General features: G+C 33.6%; 1 protein-coding gene across 3 annotated transcripts in view; it reads right to left on the bottom strand.

Moving 5' to 3' along the window:
* Nucleotides 1–24334, bottom strand: part of WAPL (WAPL cohesin release factor) — an 85058-nt gene that overhangs the window by 42689 nt on the left and 18035 nt on the right. For 2 of the 3 annotated variants that reach the window (XM_074296390.1, XM_074296393.1), the window contains exons 4-5: nt 11141–12181; nt 6367–6485 (exon numbers count right to left, since the gene is read on the bottom strand). In XM_074296390.1, coding sequence (XP_074152491.1) covers nt 6367–6485; nt 11141–12181 — 1160 coding nt within the window. The remainder of the gene's footprint in view (nt 1–6366; nt 6486–11140; nt 12182–24334) is intronic. The other variant, XM_074296392.1, reaches the window with a different exon arrangement.

Raw genomic sequence — 24334 nt, forward strand, 5'->3', positions numbered from 1 at the left:
GCAATATTTTTTTTTTCTCAGAGTAGTGAATTTGAAATGGATAAAATGATGACCATATCCTTATTCTCCACTATTATCACAGCTACATCAGTTCCAGGACTCATTTTGCCAATTACAGAAATAGCTTATTCTGTGAGGAGGGCAGAATAGGACTTGACACAAGTTTGAGAAGCTTAAAGAGCTTTCTTGTCATGCTTTAATTTTTAAACTAATGGATCACTTCTCAATTAAAAGTCCAAAGAGTCTACAAATTATGTTCAAATTAATCCAAAATGACCATATAAGCATCATGAATATTCCTAAGTTCTACTGTACTCAACTTCCCTATTGATTAGTTTTTGAAAGTTTTACTTTACAATACATCTAGGTGTAGACTCTAAATAAGTGACCCATTTCATCAGCCAAATACTTCAAATGTTATCTTTGAGATTTAAGAATTAATGAGAAAACAAGGATTATTTTTAAAACTTCCACTTTTGATTAGTCCTTTTATTCCATTTCATCTACATTTTCACCTATCCCCTTATTTATGTTAAAATTGCTATTAACAAAAATCAGTATTTAATTTAAATTAATTTATTAATCACATTTATTTTCTAACTCAGAGGTCTTGATTGGAAAATGTGATGCAATATTTTAACAGGGGAATTCCTAGTCATAGATTTTTCTTTACCAGTCAAGTAGGTTCAGTTTCAGGTCTCCTCCTCACTTCAGGGCTGGCACTCTATCCATTGAACCATCTAGCTGCCCCTGAAGTACAATTCTTAAACTTGCTGTGACCATTATGAATTAATGAATATCTATCTATCCTGCCTTTGCTTAAGGACCAACAAAAATACAAAAACTAGTAGAAGGGAGAGAAGCCAAACACCCTACAAATGAAGGTCAATTAATAAATTTCAAACAGATACCCAATCATTCAGATCCCAATTAGGAAGCTTCTGGCCAGAACTGACAACAACTGATAATATCAACCATTCTATTATTCATACTTAATTTCCTCATTGTTCTAGTTTTTTACACACACACACACACACACACACAAACACACACACACACACACCCCGCCCCTGTTTTAACCCTCTAGCGTCTTTCTATTAAGTCCTGACTCCTTGCAAGTTTCTCCAAGGAAAAGGTACTACTTTCTTCCTTCTTTATGCCTAAATGAATCCCTTCATTGGTATACTCCATTTCAAATCCCCTCCAGAAATTTCCCTACTCATTCTCATCTCCAATCTCCTTTAAACTCCAGATCTTTCCCAAAGAACATAACTTCCTATTTTACAATGATTCACTCTAGGCTTGATTCTCTCTCCTTTGAACTAGTTCTTCCAATTTTGCCCTCCTATAAAAGGAATCAAGAATCAACCAACAATTATGTCTGATTCCAGATTTAGTTGTTAATACATAAATGTTACATGTTAATAGATGTTAATTTTCAATAATGATTCACTATAATGCTGTTTTCTAATCCTTTCAGCAACAATAGAAATTTTAAGTGAAATCCTATTACAATGCAATATTTCAAAAGAATAAATCCATTCAGGTTTCAGTGTACACCAAAATGAATTAAATTAGAAAAAACATAATAACAATACAACATAGTAATATAGTATATTCACTCAAACACTGGATATTTTTGCTGTGGATATTCTAAATAACCAAGGATAACTTGGTTTAGTTACATCAAAATTCCATTCAACACATTCTTAAGGTCATTTTAACAATTGTTATAAAAAGTTATGTAAAATAAAATACATACATTTAAACACAATTTCACATAATCTAAAAGTTTCAAGACACACACACACACACACACACACACACACGCACTCAAGCACTTTATTTCTGCCAGATATCTTACTGCCAAAACAGGACAAATGAATCCTGCTGCATATTGTAAAAGAAGAAACAACTGGTTTAACAAGGCAACATTTACAGATTAATAGGCAAGAAAATATAACGGGAATGACAATCTCAACCTCTATCCCATCTTCTTCCCAAAAAAAAAAAAAAAAAAAAAAAAAAAAAAAAGGCACAAACTTTTTTTTTAATGAGTATCAGATCTCTAGGCTATTTACTAGCAAGGAAATCTCTGGTTTAATACATTTCCATTCTATAGTTAACTTTTATAATAGTCAGAAAAATAATGAATAAACACAGGAGAATAGATGGAAAGACTTTTCTAGAAAAATGTTTAGAGGATTCATTTTTGAAGCAGCAACAAAATGGCATTTGAATAATATTCCGTAACATTCATATACTATAACTTATTCAGCCATTCTCCAACTGATGGGCATCTATTAAGTGATAGTATATGAATGTTACGGAATATTATTATTCTATTAAGAAGAACTGATCAGCAATGACTTCAGAAAGGCCTGGAGAGACTTAACTAATGTTGAGTGAAGTGAATAGAACCAAGACAACATTGTACATGGCAACAAGATTATGACGATCAAATCTGACGGATGTGGCTCTTTTCAACAATGAGGTGATTCAGGTAAATTCTAATAGTTGTGATGGAGAAAGCCATCTGTATCCAGAGAAGACTGTGGGGACTGAATGTGGACACTGCATAATATTTGCACCATTTTTGTCGTTGTTTGCTTGCTTTTTGTTTCCTTTCCATTTTTCCCCTCTTTTTGATCTGATTTCTTTCTGTGCAGTTTAACATATTTTGGATTATTTGCCATTGAGGGGGAGAGAGTAGGAGGAAGGGATGGAGAAAAATTTGGAACACAAGGTTTTGCAAGGATGAATGTTGAAAATCATCTTTGCATATATTTTAAAAATAAAAAGCTATTAAAAAAAAAAAGATTATTCTTTACCTTCTAGAATGTCTTTCCAAGCTCCTTACATCTTTATATTAGCACTTGCTAAGTCATACATGAACCTAAAATCTCAGTATTTGAATTTTTAATTTCTAGATGGTTTTTGGACCTAGATATTTTGGATTTTGACTTTGCTCTTCTTGGGAGTTTTCACTGGAGAAAGTAACTGGTCACTCTTTCCTACTTCCACTTTGTCCCCTGGTTCCAAAAAATCTTGACAGTTTTCTTTAAAGGTTTTTTGAAATATAATTATTTCAAGTTTTATATACTAATATTTAATATAATATTTTAACTTTTCTTTTGGTCATAGTGTTCTGTATTATTGTTCTGTAAGAAATGAGCAGCAGGACGATTTCAGAAAGGCCTAGAGAGACTTACATGAACTAATGTTGAGTGAAATGAGCAGGACCAGGAGATCAATATATACTTCAACAACAGTACTATATGATGATCAATTCTGCTCTCCTCAACAATGAAATGAACCAAAGCAGTTCCATTTGTTCAATAATGAAGAGAAGAGAACCAGTACACCCAGTGGAAATACTCTGGGAAATGAATGTGAACCACAATATAGCATTTCCATTCCCTCTGTTTTTATCTGCTTGCATTTTTTATTTCTTTCTCATGTTATTTTTACCTTAATTCAAAGTCTGATTTTTCTTGTGCAGCAAAGTAACTATGTATACATATACTGTATTTAACATATACTTTAACATATTTAATATGTATTGTTCTACCTGCCCATCTAGGGGTGGGAGTGGGAGGAAAGAGGGGAAAAGTTGGAACAGAAGGTTTTGCAAGGGTAATACTGAAAAATTACCCATGCATATATCTTGTAAATAAAAAGTTTAATAAAAAAAAAGAAAAAAAAGATTGAAAGTTCAAAGTGAGATAAAAGTTTTAGAAGTCATGAATGCAGAAATTTCTCAACTACTTGTAACAGGTTTTGCTTTTCTTTCTTAATTGGGAGGAATGAGAGACTGATTTTTAGTGACAAAAATATTTTTAAAAGATAATAGAAGAACAAATTTAAAACAAGCTACATTCATGGAAAATAATTAAGTTACAACAGATTTCTTTTTCTGGGAAATTTTCATATCAAAGAAGATGAAGATATATGTACATAGGTTTATTTAATGGTAAATTGTCTCATAAACTTTAGACATTATCCTTACTGAAACTTCACCAGGTTCTTTTTTATAACCTGCTCAATTCCATCCTTTTATGATCTATTCTGAACAAAATCTTAGTGGAACTTTTCCAGTTTCTTTCTTTATAAATAAGATAGAAAGCCAAGAAGATCCTGGTGAAAATAATTTAAACATTCAGTGCCCCAAGCAATTCTCTATTCTAAATGGTTACATCAGTATTAAAGCCTACATAATCTAAGTCCCCTAAAACTAGACCTTTCCCTTATTTATGCATGAAACAAACTGATTAAGATAAAATTCTTTAAATGTGTTCCCTTTTCATTTCACACAAATCTTGGTTAATTTTCAGTTCTAATATTTATTTTATCACACATGCTTTAATTTTTTATTTTTCCTGCATTTGTTCCACCCTTACCAATATCCAGTTATTAACTGGATATTTTCCTCCTCCATCTTTTCTAAAGGAGCTGTCTTTTTGTTTTGTAACAAGTATGTTATTTGCTGTACCATCCTACAACTCAACCATAACTGGACTTTTTTGTCTTCTTCATATTTTAAACTGTTATATGCAATGGAACAAAAAAAACCCTTACCTTTAAAGGCAAGGGAATGGCCTATATCCTTATTAAACAGTTTATACTAGATGGCTTCTTATTCCTGTTTTAGAAAGATCCTAAAAGTCCTTGCAGTGTTGTCACCACACAATTGAAACCTACCCCTCAGGGAACCTACAAAGAACTCTTGAACACTTATTATTAAAAGTACTTTTCAGGAGACACATGGAAACATATCAGAAAGTGCACTGGACTGAACCAGGATATTATGTCTTTCTTTGTTCAGTCTTTACCACTAGCCAAAGTTTAAATTTATCAAATTCTTCATTTATTAAATTGTGGAAGTTGGTGCTAAAAGAGAACTTTTTTATACTGAGGAAAACAGAAATCATGAGATCATAATAGAAAACAATATGTATACTACATTTGTATGCATTCACATGTTTGAACAAAAACCATTTTCCCCATTTCTGGATTACATGAAGAGGGCACAGCTTCTATTACAAATAACCAGCCTAATGCCACCACAATTATAACAATTAGGACTTTTATTTAGATTCATCAAAAAAAATTATTATAATATTGAGCTGGGTTTTTTATGGATAGGCAACCTGGTCTTGATGTTTAACGGAGGTGTAATTTTTACTATTCAATGGCTTTTTATGGAATTTATTTTCCTTACCATTCTTAGGCCGATATGGATGCTATTTTTAAAAAAGTTATCTTTCCAAATATATCCTCGCTACTGAAATCCGGCAGGTTATTCCTCATAAGAGATTTAATAAAGAGCTGAGAACAAACATGTACAATATTCTACATAATTCCCACTTTTACGAAGTCATGACTTCAATGATCAATGATTGATCCAGTAATAATCTAAAGTTGCTATACCATATTTTGCATTTTATATTTTAAAAGAACTGAGACACCCACTTAATTTTATTCAAGGCCTAAAGAGGATTCTTTACCCAAAACTAATTTTAAACACTGCTTTTTAAATCATTTATAACAATCACCTTCCCCAACCTCTGCTCCAAATATATCTTAAATATTAAATGAAAAGTACTGTAGGAACATAGATTTAGAAGCTGGAAAAAGACTTCAAAAGATATCTAGCCCAATAAACTAATGAAATGTCATTTAGTGTGCTAGAATGTGCATATCTATCTCTCACAATATCTCTCTGCAAGTGCTATGAACAGATCACTTAATCTCTTTTGGAGAAAAGGTGTCTATATAAATAGGTATTTTTTGGTTACCTAAAGTTTTCCAGACCAATAATATTCCACCACCTTCCCTTAAAATTTTTTTTTAAAAAACAAGAACACGTAGAGGGCACTAAAATTTTCACTTTCCCCACAATCATGTTTTTACACACACACACACACACCATATATCATAAGGTAATCTCCTCTCTCAACATACATAATTCTACATTAATCAATGACCATCCTTTCCTAAGCCAAATGAAATCTAGGTATATAAGCACTAAATAAGTTATGCGCAAGGAATTACTCAGACATTCTTGGAAATTTTTATTAAAAAGTACAGTAATAAACCACACCCTCATTCTAGTCTCTTTCAAAAACAACTTGGGGGGGGGGGGGAGTCACAAAATTCTAAATTCTATAAGTTGAAATTAAAATTTATTTAACAATTTAAGTAAAAAAGTGTTTCTACTTTAAAAATTCTACCATATGTATAAGAAGAATCACATGCAAAAACATTTTATTCTACACGATAAGATCTGGATTTAAAAAAGAAAAAAAAGAAAAAAGAAAGTGGAACAGGAACACATTTCAAACAAAATTACCAATAAATACTTACTCGTTTGGGGCCACTAAAAATCTTCCTCGTGTTTTCCTTTGATTTATCTCCTTGTTTATTTGTGGTCTTCTTTATGTTTCCAGGCACACCAGGTGAATCCTCTGAAAAGTCCAAAAGATCTGCAATGGTAATTCACAACCAGCAAATTCTACCAGTTTAATTTAGTTATCTATTAAATAATAACTCTGAAGAAATATGATTAAGATTTAGGAAATATATATATATATATGATTAGCTTTTATTATGGCCAAGAGGGAAAGGGAAAAAAACAAAAACAAAACACAACAGTTCAGACCTAATCTTTCCTTTGCAGGAAAAACAATTAAGGGGATACATCATACCTAACAAAGTAAACATTCTGACCTAGCAGTCCACTTTACCTCTTAACTCAAGAACAAAGCAATCTGAACCCAAGCACCAGAGTTTCATTTTAAAAATCTTTCCACAGAAGCAGCATGACACACTGGATAGAATGTTCAACTAAGATTCAGGAAAGTTTCTGAATTCAAATTCTTATTTCTGAATACAAAACATAGAAACATATCACCATATCTCCAACACCTCTCATATATATGTTTGTTATATCTTACTGAGAATTCTCACACAAAGATATTTACACATTCATGTCTGTATTTTCACAATACACATTACTTGATACATACTTGTGGAAGAAGGAGGGGAAACAGGGGTACATGGATTTAGGAAACTGCATCTATCAATCTATAACTCCTAGTCTTACTGAACTGACTGGTATGCTGCTGAGCAGTAAGTAAATTGTCTCCAGGTCTTTCTGACTCCACAGTGATTAGGCTTTTAGTACTCCATACCACATGCAGATATATCACTCACAGGCTAGGTATACCAATAATAATGGTGTTCTTTTCCCCTTTTTAAAGGGGGAAAAAAAAAAAACCAACCTTTATGAAAGGCAGAAAATTTAAATCAGCAATTCACTTGGCCTGAACCCTGAAAAATCTGGCAACATGTTTTGTTATGGTCAGGCTGATAAGGATCATAAGCCACTATGGCAAATGTGCCCATTGGAACCATCACATTTAGTCTTCTAAAAAGAGACAAGACAGCCAGCCAGTAAGGTACAGTGGAAAGAGTATTAGTTGGAGACAGAGGACCTAGGTTAAATTAAATCCTATATCATGACTATTGCCTAATATAACCAAGTAACTCATCCTCCATGAAATTAACCTTCCTCATTTATTTCCAAAGGGGGAAAGGCAGAAGAGAGGGAAAGAGAAGAGAGGTTTAAACTTAAGTCCTTTCCAGCTCTAGGATTTTGATAAAATGCGTACTTTACTCTGAAGGAACCTGAATCAATCATATAAAGCAATATATAATCTTAATTACTACAAAAATCCAAACTTTTGTGCAATCTTAATTTTGACTAACAGCACCATTTTTATGTAAGAAATTTTAAATATATGTATGGCACCGTCTTAATTATTTTTGGTGTCCCTAACTCAAATATTTCCTCATTCCAGTCTTTAACATCTACCCACCATCTTCCTTTATAAAGCACAAGTCTTCTCATTTTGTGATTCCTCATTCTCATCCTCCTTTGATAAAATCTAATGGCTTGCTTTCACCTCTAGGAACTAACATAGAATTCCCTGGCTTTTAAATCCTTCATCTCCTGGTCCCCCTCCTACCTTTTCAGTTGCTTTATACATGATTCACCCACCCAGCAAACTACCATCTAATGACACTGGCCTCCTTGCTATTTCTTATACAGAATACATTCATAGACTGATCTATTTTCATTCATGGAACACTTGCCCCTCCTCATCTCCACCTTCTTGACTCTCTTTAAGTTCCAGCTAAAATCAGACTTTCCCAGTTCCTCATAATACTAATACCTGTCCTCTGTTGTTTATCTTCAATGTATCTCTCACACATATATATACACACATATAGAGAGTATATAGAGATAGATATCTTATTTGTATGTAGTTTTTTTTTTAAACATTCTGTCTCCCCTATTAGAGTGTAAGCTCTTTTAGAGCAAAAACTGCCATCTAATTTTGCATTCTCAGTGTTTAATACAATGCTTGGTATGTAACAGGTACTTTGTTTACTGACTATTAAAAACCAGTATGTTCCTCTTTTTCCTCATAAATTGAAGTAGATGAAAAATGATAATCCCCTACTTGATATTTTGATATTTTTCTCTTAGTTCAAGATAAGCTTTCAAGAGAAAAATCTCTTGCCAGAAGTCTTTCCAGTTTATTATGACATATCAAAGTTTAGGCTATGCTTGTACAGTTGTAAAGAATCTTGTCAAATTGAGAGAGCACCTGACTACTATCAAAAAATTCAAATCAATTTTAGTCACATGAACTACATCCTCAGATTCAGAAAGAAGGGGCACATGTGACTTCTGAACCACAGTTCATATAGAAAAGAGGTTGTAGCAAACAGGAAAGGGTAAGAATGGAGAAAGTTTTCAATTTTCAATTTTCTAACAGGGGAAGAAAGGGAAGAAATAAGAACAAATATCAGCCTGATTTTATTAAGAATAGGTCACAAGAATAACTTCATTTCCCTTTCTCACAGGAAATGTTAATGGCATTTAGGAAAACCTTATTGATAAAGTGTCTAATACTATTCTGGTGGATAAGGTGTGGATTAGATAAAATATCCAGATGGACTAAGAACCAGCTTAATGCTACTAACGTCAAATAGCAATTTTTAATGATTCAACATTAATGTGGCAAGAGATTTCTAGTGGAGAATCTCAGTGATCTGTGCTTGGCCCTATTTTACAATTTTATCAATGGCCCAGATCAAGACACAGATGGCAATTCATGGCAGATGAGCAGATGACAAAGTTCAGAGGAACAGCTAACACATACTAAGTCATGATCCAAAAACTATTGATTGTGTTTGGCTAGAGCACTGGGGAAAAATCTAAATAAAATAAAATCCATAGGGATAAATATAAAGTCTTCTGACACACAAAATATCACCTCCACAAGTATAAGGTAGGAGAGGCATGGTCAGATAGCAGCTGTCTCGAAAAAGAGCCAAAATTTTTAATGAATTACAAGTTCAGTAAGTCAGCCATGTGATATAATGTGGCAGAAAAAAAAATTAATGAAACCTTTGGTTGCCTTAAAAGAGGCATCACTTCCAGATGCCCTGGTCAGAGCTCAACTAGAGTACTGTGTTCAGTTTTGGACACAATTTTAAGTAGAACATTGATAAATTATAGAGGGTCTAAGAAAAGTAGCCAGGGTGTTGAGTCCCTGAATCTATTTCATGTAAGAATGAGCTAATGAAAACGGGAATGTTTAGACAAGAGAGGGGACATAACTATTTTTTACATCTCTAAAGGAATTAGACTTGTGTCTGGCCCTAAAGGTCAAAGCATAAAAGTGGCAAAAAGGTCATTTTGGTTTAATACAATTAGACCTATCCCCCAAGTGGAATGGGTTGTCTCAAAAAATGTTATGTTTTCTCTCATTGGGGTACATCAAGAAGAAACTGGCAAGAACACTTTTGGTTATGATATAGTGGCAATTCCTTTCAAACAGAGGATGAACTAGATGGTCCCCTACACATGTAGAATTTTTGTGTTTACTTGACCTTATACATAGCATAATGGGAATCTTTCTTGGTTTATGTTCTGAGGTATAATAAAATCTGTAAAAAAGTTACTAAGGTCTTGGGTCCAACATCTTAAAAAAAAAAAAAAAAAAAAAAAATCAAGCTTTCCTATATCCTTCAAGTTGAATTGTGAACAAATAGCTGAATAAAGACACCCGGATTTTTTAAAAGTCAATTTCGATTAGATTGAGTGTTTTACTTGGGAAGGATGAGGGCTACTTTCTTCACTGAAAACCAACTGTTTAACTCAGAAGTTAGAATCTAAAGCTGAAGTTAGAGGCAGCTAGGTAAAGCCACTGTGCCTAACTAATTCAGCATCCTTAGTTCAAACTTGAACTCAGACACTAGCTATGAGTTCCTGGGTAAATCACTAAAGCCCTATTTGCTTCAATTCTCATCTGAAAAATGAAGATGCATAAGAAAAGGAAATTGCCAACCATTCCAGCATCTTTGCCCAGAAAATCCATAGACAGAATCACCTACAGTGAGACACAACTAAATCAAATTAAAATCAGTATTTTTATTGTAATATAAATCTAAAGAGAAAATACTGAAATCTACATTTAAATTTTTTCTCCCACTTATAATTTTTTAAATACTAATGGTAGAATGAAAAACACCTGAAAAAAAAAACATTTCCAACAAGCAAGTGGCTTTCCCTAATTGAGAACTGACCATTAAAATGCTTCCTACACTTTGATTGTGAAAATGTTTAAATCTGTAAGAGGCATAAATGGGGTTAAAGATATTATAAGGAAGTTCAGTATATTAGACAAAGAGTCAGGCTGAGGGTCAAGAAGTCCTCCTGACACACAATTCCTGTGTAATCCTGGGCAAGTTTTGAAACCTCTCATTACTGCTGGTAATTACTCTGCATCAACTTTCATAAGGAGTGCACTCATGTATATTGGTGTTTTCCCAATGAAGTTTCTCTAGAGGAAAAATAGATTCAGGCTAAAAATAAAACAAAAATCTATATTCAAAAATGAAAAAAAAAAAAAAAAATGGGGGAGGGGGGCATAATTTGGTCTAATGATAGCAATCACATATAGTGCTTTAAGATTCTGTAAAACACATTAACATTCTATTTGAAAATCTGCAAATAATTTTAACCTTTCTTTAATATTAGTATTAATTTTTTAAAATCACTTACCTGGATTTGCATTAGATTGACTATCCTGGGAATAATTATCATTGCTTTCTGCAGGAGGCTGAAAGGAGACTGATGGGGCTGATTTAGTTCTTTTTTTGCTTGCTTTTCTTTCTACTTGCCAGTCATCCTCATCCTCATCCTCACTTTCACTGAGATCATCAAATCCAAAATATTTAATTTTGTAATTAGAACTTCCAGAACCTCCTTCATCAATTTTTGCCTCATCATTGTCTTCAAACCCAAAAAATTCAAGTTTAACATCCTTTTTGGATTTGGTATTGCTGGGTCGATGTCTAGTGGTGGTCTTGGTGGTGGTTATATCTGTCTTCTTTCTTAAGCGACCAGCTTCACCCAAGTCCGTAGGGGCTGCTGCAGTGAATTCATCCATGCTCCGCTCCATTGTATCCTGTATGGTAACATTACAAACTGATAGGCAAGATGGATGCAGAACAGTGTAGTCTCTAGTCCGTCCGACCGTCCCTCTGAAACTGGTCCCACAACTTACACCAACTTTTCGAACTGGATTCAGACCATCTTGATTTGACTCATTATTTGCTTTGGCTAAAGAATGACTAGTGCCATCCATTAGCTTATCAAAGTGTGATGCCCCTTGTGATGATTTTGCTTTGCCGGACCTACAATACGTCCTACAGTTGCTTGGCCTGAGAACACTCTGCAGAAGGTCTTCATTAATGGCTTCTTGTAGATTTCCCATTTCATCTTTACCTGTAAACTCCTCTTTCTTTATCTCTAAATGATGATCACTACCCAAACTTAAAATAAAATCTCCTGGTCTGTTATCTGCAACATCATCCCATTCATATAAACCAGTTCGTAGGGATACCTTGGTCTGAGACATTTCTGATGGAGAGTCTGACCTTTTCCCAATTTGGGAATCCCAAGTATCATATGAATCCTTGGCTTCAATTTTGATTCCAGAAATGGCTGTAGTTTCAAGGTTAGATTGCTTATTACCACTTTCAATATGTTTGTAAATAAAGTGACTGTTCTTTTCATTGTCGTTAAAATTCTGCACTTTGTCTATAAAAGAAAAAAAAAAAACAAAAAACCACATAAATTAATAGATATAAAACACGAGGAAGGAATACCAAAATACTTATAAAAAGACATTTATGAAAAGATATTTAACATATCAAAAAGCTAAAACCATTTTAAGATTAAAATTAAATCACCTTTATTTTTAATCAATCATAAATTTATCAAGGACTTAACACATACCAAGAATTTTGTTAGGGGATACAAATAACAAAAACAATTTCTATTTATACTGTAGCTTAAGGCTCTTAAATTCATATCCTTAATGAACAATCATCAGAATTTCTACATAATCTCGATACTACTTAGCAAAACTTATTAAGCTTATATGATTTTTATTTTGGCTCTGATACTTCTATCACCTTAACATTTGAGAGCAGAATGAGAACAGAAACTTCCCTATACAAAGTTTGATCTTCCTCTTATAAATTAACAGTGCTTTCAACAAATAGGTCTTACATGTAACTATATTGATCTCACCTACCGATCTGTACATTTGTTGGCATTCACTGAATATATGCTCATCTTTTTTCTGCTTTACTCAAGTTTCCTAAGGCTTTTTTTAAACTTCCAACAATAAAAGAAAATAGCAGAAAACACAAATGTAACACAAACTCTCCTTTTTAAAGTGAAGGGGTCCTGCGGTAGAGAACATTCACCTAATCTCTCTCTTTAAACATTAGATAGTATGGGAAGAAAAGGAAGTAAAGTTATGGGGCAGGTCAAAGTGATTATTGGTTTGGAATAGTAAATAGGTAAATGCACCAATAAATAAATAAAAGACATGAACAAACAATTCACAGAAAAAGTGTTGCCTATTAATGAGTATCAAAGCTTATTTAGAAATATGACCAATATGACTATTCAACCACAATTAGGAAAGTAATTTTGAATTAAGAAGAGTAACTATGAATATAGGAAGAAATGCATTTTGAAATGGGGTGACCAACAAAAAACAAAGGCACAGAAACAGGACATACAGTGTCATCTTGGATGAACAAAGAAAAGACCAAAATTTGGGTAAATACTTGAATATAGGAAAGGGAATAATGTCCATTAACAATGTAAAGACAAATTTGGGCTAAGTTTCATAGATCTTGAAAGCAAAATAGAAACAATCAGATTTGTACCTAATGAAAATTTACATGCCTCCACTTTGAAAAGTCCAAAAATTAATTGATAATGTGGGAAAATAAAGGAAGAACCTGAGATTGGACATACATCTCCTGGAGTCATCTAGTAGCTGACATTCTAGAGCTGATGAGATTATCAAAGTTGAATATTTTCAACTTTGGAGAGAGCAGTTTCAGTTGAGCGATGAGATTTGAAGCAGCAGTGCATAGAGTTGAGAAGTGAAAAGAGGAATTGAGGATAGCTTTATTCTTAGATTTGAGCTTTACCTCATCCTGCAAATTGGCAAAAATGACAATAAATGGCAACTGTCAATGATGAAGAGGTTTTAGGAAAAGTGGACACACTAATACATTGTTGGTGGAACTGTGAAGAGTACAACCATTTTGGAAAGCAATTTGGAATTATGAAAATAAAGTAACTAGAATATCTTTAACCTTTGAACTGTGAAAAGTGTACAACCATTTTGGAAAGCAATTTGGAATTATGCAAATAAAGTGACTAGACTATCCTTAATCTTTGAACTAGAGATTATATTACTGGGCTTATAACCCAAGGATTCCAATGCTGAGGAAAAGGGCCAAAATATTAATAGCAGCACTTTTTTGTGATAGCTAAAAATTGAAAACAAAGTAGACACTCATCAATTGAAGAATGATTAAACAAACTTTAGTATGTGAATGTAATATTACTATGAAGTGATTAGAGTTCCAGGCCTGGAGTTAGGAAGATATCTTCCAAATCTGGTACCAGACCCTTATTACCTGCATGACTGACTCTGGGTAAGTTACTTTCAGTATCTATGCCAAGGAAATCCCAAATAGAGGAACAACAATGATGGGGGAAAGAGGGGAGAACAAATGACTAAACAACAAATAATGTGTGATAAACAAAGAAAAATATAAAAAGGATTTATATGAACTGATACAGTCTGATGTCATCAGAGTCTATAAAAATATACACAGTAACTAAAACAATGTAAATGGAAAGACCGACAGACTCCTAAAATAAATAAGAAGTCAACACAATAAAATATAAAAATCAAATGTAACTCTAATGAAGAGACATGAGAAGACTTCCCTAACTACCTTTTTGTGAAGGTAGGAAGTTCACAGGTGTTGCAAAAAAGATAATTGAGAGGACAACTGCTGGAGAAAAATGGGAGGAAGAAAACTGAAGGGGTGGCTTGGGCAAAGAAAAGGGTAACCTATGCCAGAGGGTGGGGAGAGTGAGAGTGGGAGATGTGTTGCTGAGATGAAAAATCAGAAGTGGAGTCAATGGTGAATGGAACCATTTTCTCAGTAAAATAAGGGGGCAGAGAGGGGAGCATGCAAGTAACAATATAAAGAGGTCTGGAATGTCTTATTTGGGAAATGAGACATAATTCATTAGGGAGAAATTAAAGCAGTATTGTTGCAATAAGGGTCCAGTTGAAGAGGGATAACATCAATTTATAAGATACACAGGTGATATAATTACAAAATTCCCCTAGCATTACTCTGAGGTTTGTGAATAGGAGTAAAGAATGTTGGGACTAATCCAAAGGCTAAATAAAGTCTGGCAAAAGAAGAGCAGGGACAAGACAAGAGACAAGGGATTTAAGATTATTATAAGACAGTATATATTTAAAACGGCTATTGGGTTATAGGTTAGAAAAGTTAATCTTTGTCACGCAATGGATTGACAGTACTGCTATAGGTAAAGAGAACAAAGGTTTTAATGAGGAAAAGCAGAGGGCTAGAAGGGGTGAATGGCAATAACAGGAGTATAAGGTCAAATACAGTAAAAAACTGAAAATTTTTAGATTGTGAGTGAGCATCTTTGTAGATTTATGTGAAGTTCTCAAGGATAAGAACCAATCTGCAGAAAAGAGATAAAGTGTGAATCAGATGCTGAACTCCTTAAGAAAGAAAGGAGAATGAGTGTGTTAGACTGTTATGTGAACAACAACAAACTGTGGAACATTAATGTAAAGGACTATTTATTACTGCACCATAAAAAATAATCAGACAAGCACAGTAAAGATTTTTAAGAATTTATGCTAAGTAAACAGATACTAGCAAAAATAATGACAATGACTTCAACAAAAATGAAAACACCAACTGATCAAAGGTGGCCCTAGAAAACTGCTAAGAGCATTACAACGGTGTGTCAGTCTAGTTAGCTACTGCATATAATCTCACAGGTTACATTGGTTTTGCCCAATTTTTTTTCTTCTCTTTCTTATTCTTTGTTACAATGGATGGTTTGATAGAAAGAGGAAAGATGACAGAAATTATTTGGAAATGAATGTGTTGCAAAAACAAGTTATTAATAAAAACTAAACATTTTAAAGACTAAAAAGACAAAAAAAATTCAAAATGGAGCATTTTTTTCTCATCAAAACATATTTAAGAGAAAAAAAAATTCACAAAAAACCAAAATGTTGTTCTATATAACTCCAGTATAAAACTAACAGCTGAAACTCTTCTACCAAGGCTGTCAAAATAAAACAGTACTTACAAGGAATCACTTGAATTTGGGATAATAAGAAAACAAGTATTTGTTATTAAAAAAAAAAAAAAAAAAAAACAAAACTTATCTATAGGAGATCCCCAAGGCAATAAGCCTGCCTCCTCTTAACCAGTGAAGGCTATTCATAAATGAATTAGAAGGAATTTGTTTGACTTGTTTTCCTCTTATTCTACAGAGGAGTGAGTTTTGCTTCCTAAATATAAAACTGCTTTTAAAATCTAATTCCCCATCCTCTGGCAGAAGTTATCCTTTTCTTTGCCAAAGTCAACTCCTCTACACATACTCCTTGATTCTACTTCCTCCCATTTTTCTGCAGCAGATTGCCCTCTCAATCATTCTTTTTCTATTTCCTTCCTTATTCCTTTCAAACATGTCCATATCCAAAGTCTTTTTTACACTATCTTACCACATCAAGCTATCCAGTATCTCATCTCATCTCCCTTAACTAAAATCATTTTTAAAAATATGTGCACATAGGATAGCATAAAGACAATGAGTACCTTATAAAGAGGCATACAAAAAAGGAGAAGAGTACCAAGTCAAATGCTCCTTGCCCTATTTTCCCAAATATAGGCCACACACCAAAATCCAAATCTAGAATGTAATGAGTCTGACTACAATCTAAAATTAGTAATATCTCTACAACATCTCACATTTATCTTTCTATGCCACAGATCACTACCGCATCATCACGTCTCACCTGAACTATTCCAATAATTATATAGCCTAATAATTTTACTTCCAAGCTCTCCCTTCAACAATTGCCAACATTTTTTAAAAACCACAAATCTGACCACAACCCCCACTCAAGTGGGTCCATTTTGCCTTTAAAATCCTCAACACTAATACATATTGGTGAAGTTATGAACTGATCCAACCATGAGGGTAATTTGGAACTGTGCCCAAAGGCCTATCACACTGCCATACCCTTTGACCCAGCAATGAGATGTTTCTACTGGGCTTGTATTCCAAAGAAATCATAAAGGAAGGAAAGACCACATGTGCAAAAAATGTTTATAGCAGCCCTTTTTGTGGTAGAATAGAACTGGAAACTGAGTGGATGCCCATCAGTGGGAGAATGGCTGATAAGTTACAGTATATGAATGTTATGGATTATTATTGTTCTATTAGAAAAGATGAGCAGGATATTTTCCAAAAAAGCCTGAAAGATTTGCATTACCTGATGCTAAATGGAGTAGAACCAAAAAAATTGTATACTACAATAACAAGATTATACAATGATGAGATCAACTCTGATGGATGTGACTTTTCAACAATGAAATAAATTCAGGCCAATTCTAACAGACTTGTGATGGAGTGAGCCATCTCTACCCAGAGTAATATAAGCACTGAATGTGGATCACAACACAGTATTTTCACCTTGCTATTGTTCGCTTGCTTTGTTTTTTGCTTTCCCATTTTTTCCCCTTTTGATCTTTCTTGCATAGCATGGAAGTATGCTTTCTTGCATAGTGGAAGTATGTTCAGAAGAAATCTCATATTTAACCTATATTGGATTACTTGCTATCTAAGGGAAAGGGTGAGAGATAAAATTTGGAACACAAGGTTTTGCAAAGGTGAATGATGGAAACCATCTTTTCATATTTTGGAAACAAAAAGCTATAATTTAAAAAATAAAAATTAAAAACCTATAATTATTTTAAAATAATGTTTTAAATGCAAGACCTAATTAATGCCAAGAAATGAGAGATAGTCTTTGCTCTTAAATTTCATGTCCATCTACTCCTAAGACCCAGAATTCAGGGAAATTCTAGTAGTCCCATAGCCACATTTCTGGGGTAAATAAAAAGTATTGTGTTGTATCCTTTAAAAACAAAAACAAAAACAAAAACAAAAACAAAAACAAAAACAAAAAAAAAAAATCAACCACCCACCTATAGTACTGTGTATATGGCAAAATGCACTTTACAATGTTATTTAACATTCTAATTGTGAGATTTTTGTCATTTTATTTCCCAATATAATCATAACCAACCCAAATCCCCCTTCTCTCCCTCCAGCCACCACCTCCTGGTCAGAGAACCATCCCATAATACAAAGAATTTTTTAAAAATTAAAAAAATATTCAGAAAAGAAAAACATCACATGCGTCCATACCCTCCCACTTTCACAAGAAGCAACCCATTATTCTCTAATCTCATCTTTAGGTCAAACTTGTATTATTTTTATAATAATGAGTAGTAAGTTTTAATTTTTGCTATTACTGTATTATTGAAATATTTTACTATTGTCACCATGTTATTTTCCTGATCCTGTAGAATCCATTTTGCATTAGTTCATCAATGCTTTCCATAGCTCCCTAAGATCACAACCTATCTGCATCATAATAGGATGGGACAGGAAGGGGAGGGGGAAACCCTGCTGGATTTCAAGTCAAAGAACTGAAGTTTCTGAAAATACTGGCTGTCACTTAGAACAAGAGCAAGAGGAATGGAAAGGAGGAGTAGTGGTCCTTCCCACTTTTAGATCAAACATAAATGCCTTTCATGATCTGGCTCCATCCAGGCAATCTTCAGGATTAGGGCACTTGATTTTGCATAAACCCCATTATGTCTTCTGCCTGAGAAGACTACCTGGACTGTGCTCCAATATCTAGTGTAAACATTCTTAGGAAGTCTATCCTGATCACATACACTTCTTCCCTCCTCTCCAACTCAGATGCTAAAAAATCATTCCATCTCACTCATAGAAAGGAAGCTGTTTGAGAATAAGGATTACTTCTTTTTACTTTTGTAAATCCAGAACTTAAAATACCTAGCACAGAATAGAAACTTAACAAATGCTTGCTACTAAGTAAAATAAAACATTTTTAGCTTGATCTTGAGGGCTATGCCTCAACTATTTAGCAGGAGATCAGGCTCCTACAAGATTTATCCCTAATATTTATGAGTTCAAAAAGTAAGTTTCAAGAAAATAATACATTCCTTAACTAAAGGGGGGGAAAAAAAAATCATACCTCCGAGTCTGATAAGCTAAAACTAAAATTCAGGCACTATGTTCTGATAAAATCAATATAACAGGACATTTTAACCTATCATATAACAAGTCATTTAAAATTTTCTTTTAAACAAGGGCTTAGATACAAACATTTATACAGACACATGCTCAAGATCATACTGTCAGCAGGAGAATTGGGATTCCAACCCAGATTCTATGAATGGTTCTTTCTCCTTTCCTTTCTCTAACACCCTCTCATCCCTTATTTTATATACATAAACTTCTTCAATACTTCAAGGGTCTTTTCTTCAAGCCTTCCAAAGTGAGTACACATTATCAGCAAATCCTAAGATTTTTAAAGGGGCCTTTTGAAACCAGAGTCCAGCTTGTACCTGACTGGGAATTCCCTTTGTAACATACTTGAAAAGTAGTCATCCACAAAGTTCACTAACAAAGAGAATCACATTAATTTCCTAGTTGGGCCATTCCAATTTGTGATAGTTCACAATTAGTATGTCTTTATATATAGCATAAATTGATGGACCTACAATTTTTATTCCATTGCTCTGCTTTCTGTGGCCAAACAGAAGAAAAAAAAAAATCTTACTTCTTTTTCCCCATTAGAAAATTTCAGATATCTGAAGAACCATCTTGTTACTCTTAACTTCTCTGAGCTAAACATTCCAAGTTCCTTTAACTGGTCCTTCCTTATATGTCATATTTTTGAGGTCTTTTACCATTCTGATTTCTGTCCTGTGGACATTCTCAATTTCATCACTGCCCTTCACAAAATGTAGAAGACATACCTAAACTACACAATAGATGAGATCTGAGTAGAGCAGAACAGAAGAAGCACATTTCTCTGATTCTAAATGTTTTGCTTCTCTTAACAGACCACAAACATATATTAGTTTTTCTATAATACTACCCTTATAAAACAACAATTCTCACATCTTTTTCAGCCAACTGCTATAGACATCTCCACCTTGTACTTGTAAAGATGGCTTGTAAACCTAAACCTAAGACTAAATATAGCTCTAGTAAATATTATTCTATTAGATTCATTCCTTCATCCTGGCCATTTTGGATTCTGGATAATTTTGTTATTCACATGTTAACTATTCCTTCCTGTTACTCTTTTAGCATGCTATCTCATTTATTCATGTCACTGGCAACAAGCAAGTACAAGATCACATCCTTCCTTCTAAGCAGATACTTCATTATTAATGACTATCTCCCTAGGTCTGGTCACTTAACCTCTTAAAATCTAATCATCCAGCCCAAACCTCCCCATCTGGTTCACAAAAGATAGTATGAATGACTTTGCCAAAACCTAGGTTAACTTATCAATTCCTTTATCTACAGTCAAGTAACCCTGTCATGTTCATTAACTATCCTTTTAATATTCTGCTCCAAAATTTTGTTAGGATTCCAAGTCAAACCAACTTGCGAGTTCACTCCCTTCACTGATTAAATTACCCAGGTACACACTGCCAAAATCACCTTTTTAAGATAAAGGTCTTACCAAGCTATTCAAAAAACCTTTATTGGCTCTGTCTAGTCAGAAGGATGAAGACAAATTTCTCAGGCTGGCGAAGATTTATACCACAATCAAAATTCTTCCTTTGAAGGAAAAATAATAGGGGGCAGCTAGGTAGGTTAGGGCACCAGTCCTGAAGTCAGGAGGACCTGAGTTCAAATCTGACCTCAGAAACTTAACACATACTAGCTGGACAAGTCATTTAACTCCAATTGCTGAAGCAAAAGTAAATGAAAATGAAAATAAAAAATACTAAGTAAAGCCCAAACTGTGTCAAGATGTGAAATTTCTTTTCATATCTGATTTAAGGATATTAAATTTGAAAGAAAAGAGCTGTCTTCAGTTTCAATAGTGCTACATTAGTAAAAATGATTAGTATTTGAGGACAAATTAGTACTGAAAAAATGAAGACTTAAAAATATTCTTGACATCCTGTTTAATTTCAATTACAGATTAATGTAAATTTTTAAAAAGATAATTTTATCTTTTTTTTAATTTTTTAAATTTTTTAATTTTTTTTTAATTTTTTAAAATTTAAAAATTTTTTTTAAATTTATCTTTTTTTTAAAAAAGATAATTTTATTTTTTTAATCTGTAGTACTGTTTTAAAGATAATCTATAATAGAAACCTCTTACCAAAGGTACACCAACCAACATTCCAAATGTTGAAGTTACCAATACAGTAAAGAGAAAAGATATTAAATAAAAAATATTTAAGTTAAAAGCTTAACTGATAAAGGCTTCTTTTTCTAATCATGAAGCTGTGTCCCTAAAAAGATTTTAAAAATATAGTTGGCTTAAGTGAATTCTCATTTGACTGATTTTTTAAAATACAGAATTTAGGGCAACTAAAGATATCAAGAAAGAAAAGGACACATGTTAAAAATATTTATAATAGTTCTTAGAAAAGAAGTGTGCCTATCAACGGGGGCATGGTTGAACAAGGAGACATGAATGTACAGCTATCCTTTCCACATTTCAGCTCTCCCCATTAAGGTTTCAGTATGTTGTAAATCTGCATAAGGGGGCAGGCTAGGTGGCGTAGTGGATAAGAGCACCAGCCTTGAATTCTGGAGGACCTGAGTTCAAATTTGGTCTCAGACACTTAACACTTCCTAGCTGTGTGACCCTGGGCAAGTCACTTAACCCCAAGGGGGGGAATCTGCAGGGAATCTGCATAAGGTAAGTGGGAATTTGGAGGCAGTTTCCTAGAAACTACAAGTGACATACAAAAGCCAGCAGATAACAGCAAAAATTGAGAAGCTCAGAAATAAATAAAATGCATGTACTGTAGTATAGGTCAACATACTTTTATTTTTTAATGCTATAAAAATACACGATTTTGTTTTTAAATTTTTAAAATTTAAAATTTTTAAAAATATTGTAAATGCCAGCAAACAACAAAGGCTAGTATTTTTACTCAATATAATGTATGACCAAATACTTAACCTAAATTTACAATAAGGCACAATAAATACTAAGGGGGGAAAAAAAATAAGACTTCTCTGTTACAATAGGAGAAAAAAAAAAACTTCAAATACTTCACATGGATTTTCCAGATCCCTCATCCCTCATCTCTTTTCCCCCAGGATTTGGAAGGGATAACTATAATGGAATACAATTGTGCTCTAAGAAATTATGAAGGAGGTGGTTTTGAAAAAATCTGGGAAGATTTGTATGAACTGATGCAAAGTGAAATGAATAGAACTTATGTAAAGAAAATTTGTATATTGTAATGTTCGAGCTAGCTTTCTTGAGGTCCTCCAGAAGGGCCTTTGTCTCAGCAGGATAGACCACAAAAATGGACAAGAATAGAGTATTGTACCCTTCACAATGTCTGTCATAGTCTGAACCAGTCTCCTCTGTCAAGTCTGCAGGGCTGCCAGTCTCACTTCTGTCCAACTTCCTGTCCCCAGTTCTTATACCCTATTACAATTTCATCATTACAACATACTGAATATGTGTGAACTATTACATCAACTTGCTAAGTACTAAGTATATGTAAACTACATAACCACTTCTCATCAATTCCTCTTAATTAACAACCTTGTTTCAAGTATAGTTCTTTCAAGTATACTTCTCCAGAGTTGTGGCTCTCTACAGTATATTATTACATTATTATGTATATCTGTATATTATGTATATACACACATATATATTATATAGAGAATAATTTATGTAAATGAGAATAATTAACTTTGAAAGTGTAGGGAACTCTGTGACTGATTACAATTTCAAAGGATACATGATACATGATGAAGCATGCTACTGCTACTACCTATCTCCAGAGGGAGGGAGTGGATGAATTTAAGAATGAAGCAGGGACAGCTAGGTGGCTCAATGGATAGAGCACCAGCCCTGAATTCAGGAGAACCCGAGTTCAAATCTGGTCTCAGACACTTAACACTTCCTAGCTGTGTGACCCTGGGCAAGTCACTTAACCCCAGCCGGGGGGGGGAGGGGGGAAGAGAATGAAGCAAAAAAAATTTTTGGACATGATTATCAATGAGAATTTTGCATAATTTATGCATATTGTTACTCATCAATTTTGTTTTTCTTGCCAAGTCAATGATAAATCAATGATTAAAGGAAGGAAAAGGAGAGGGAAAGAATTCAAAACTGAAAATAAAACAAATAAGCATTAAGAAAAAAAAGGGGGGCAGCTAGGTGGCACAGTGGATAGAGCACCAGCTCTGAAGTCAGGAAGACCTAAATTCAAATCTGGTCTCGGACACTTAACACTTCCTAGCTGTATGACCCTGGGCAAGTTGCTTACCCCTGTTAAATTTAATTACATTAATTACATTAATATTCAAGAAAAATTTCCATCATAAGTATGTTTCAGCACTTTAAGTTTAACTAAGATTTGAATTCACGCTATAAGACTTAAAATTCATTGTTGTGAACACTATCCCATACTACTAATAATTTGCTAGAAAACTTACTAATGCACAGAATGCTATTCCCCATGTTAGATACTTTACAAAGTATATGTGCTCCTTAATACATAGAGTCTGACCTTAAAATATTAGCTCACCAAAAAAAATTATCTCAAATACAATACTGAAATTATTATCTTTTATAACCCCATACATAGAAACCAAGAAAACAGCATGCTGTCCTATGTGGTAGTTCAATTGTACACAATTCCTGACAATCCCATCTGGAGTTTTCTGCACGGAAGACATTGAGCATTTGGCCATTTCCTTCTCCAACTCCTTTTGCATATGAGGAAATTGAAACAAAAGGGTTAAGCGACTTGCCCAGAATCAATCAGGTAATAAGAGTCTGAGGCCAAATTTGAAGCCAGTCTTCTGGACTCCAGATTCACATTGTGACAACTAGCTGTGTATCTAGGAAAAAAATGAAGTAAACTCATATGATCTTTTAAAAGTGGAATATACTAGGTATTGCTCCAAAATTTTTCAGACAGCAAAGGAAAAATAATGTGCTATCCTGGCACTATCACTTTCCCCAAGCACTGGCAATTTCTATTTTAGACTAGGTTTACATGCTACTTCAAAATTATGTTTCAGTAATTTTCTGGAGTTTGGTAAAAGCAAGGAGCAGCTAGGCAGTGCAAGTAGATAAGAGAGCCTAGAGTCAAGAAGGCCAGTTCTCAATCCAATGTCTGATACTTTATAGCTGTATGACCCTGAGCAAATCATTAGTTTTCTCATTTGTAAAATGAGCTGGAGAAATGGTAAACTCCTGTATCTTTGTCAGGAAAATCCAAAATGGGGTCAGACATGACTAAAACAAGTGAATAAAAACAAAAACAAGGAAAAATAACTTTAGAAAATTCATACATATGCAGATATTTCAAAGTACAAAACATGGTATAATACCCAAGATTTGCAAAACACTTCAAAATTTAAGACGCTCTACAACATATACTTCAAAGAACCTCGGAAACAATCTAGTCCAATCCCTTTATTTCACAAGTGAATAAATATACTGAATAAAGCATAATTTTGTTCCAAAGCTCATAGGAA

Source organism: Sminthopsis crassicaudata, chromosome 2, assembly GCF_048593235.1.
Source record: "Sminthopsis crassicaudata isolate SCR6 chromosome 2, ASM4859323v1, whole genome shotgun sequence".
In the NCBI taxonomy this organism is placed as follows: domain Eukaryota; kingdom Metazoa; phylum Chordata; class Mammalia; order Dasyuromorphia; family Dasyuridae; genus Sminthopsis; species Sminthopsis crassicaudata.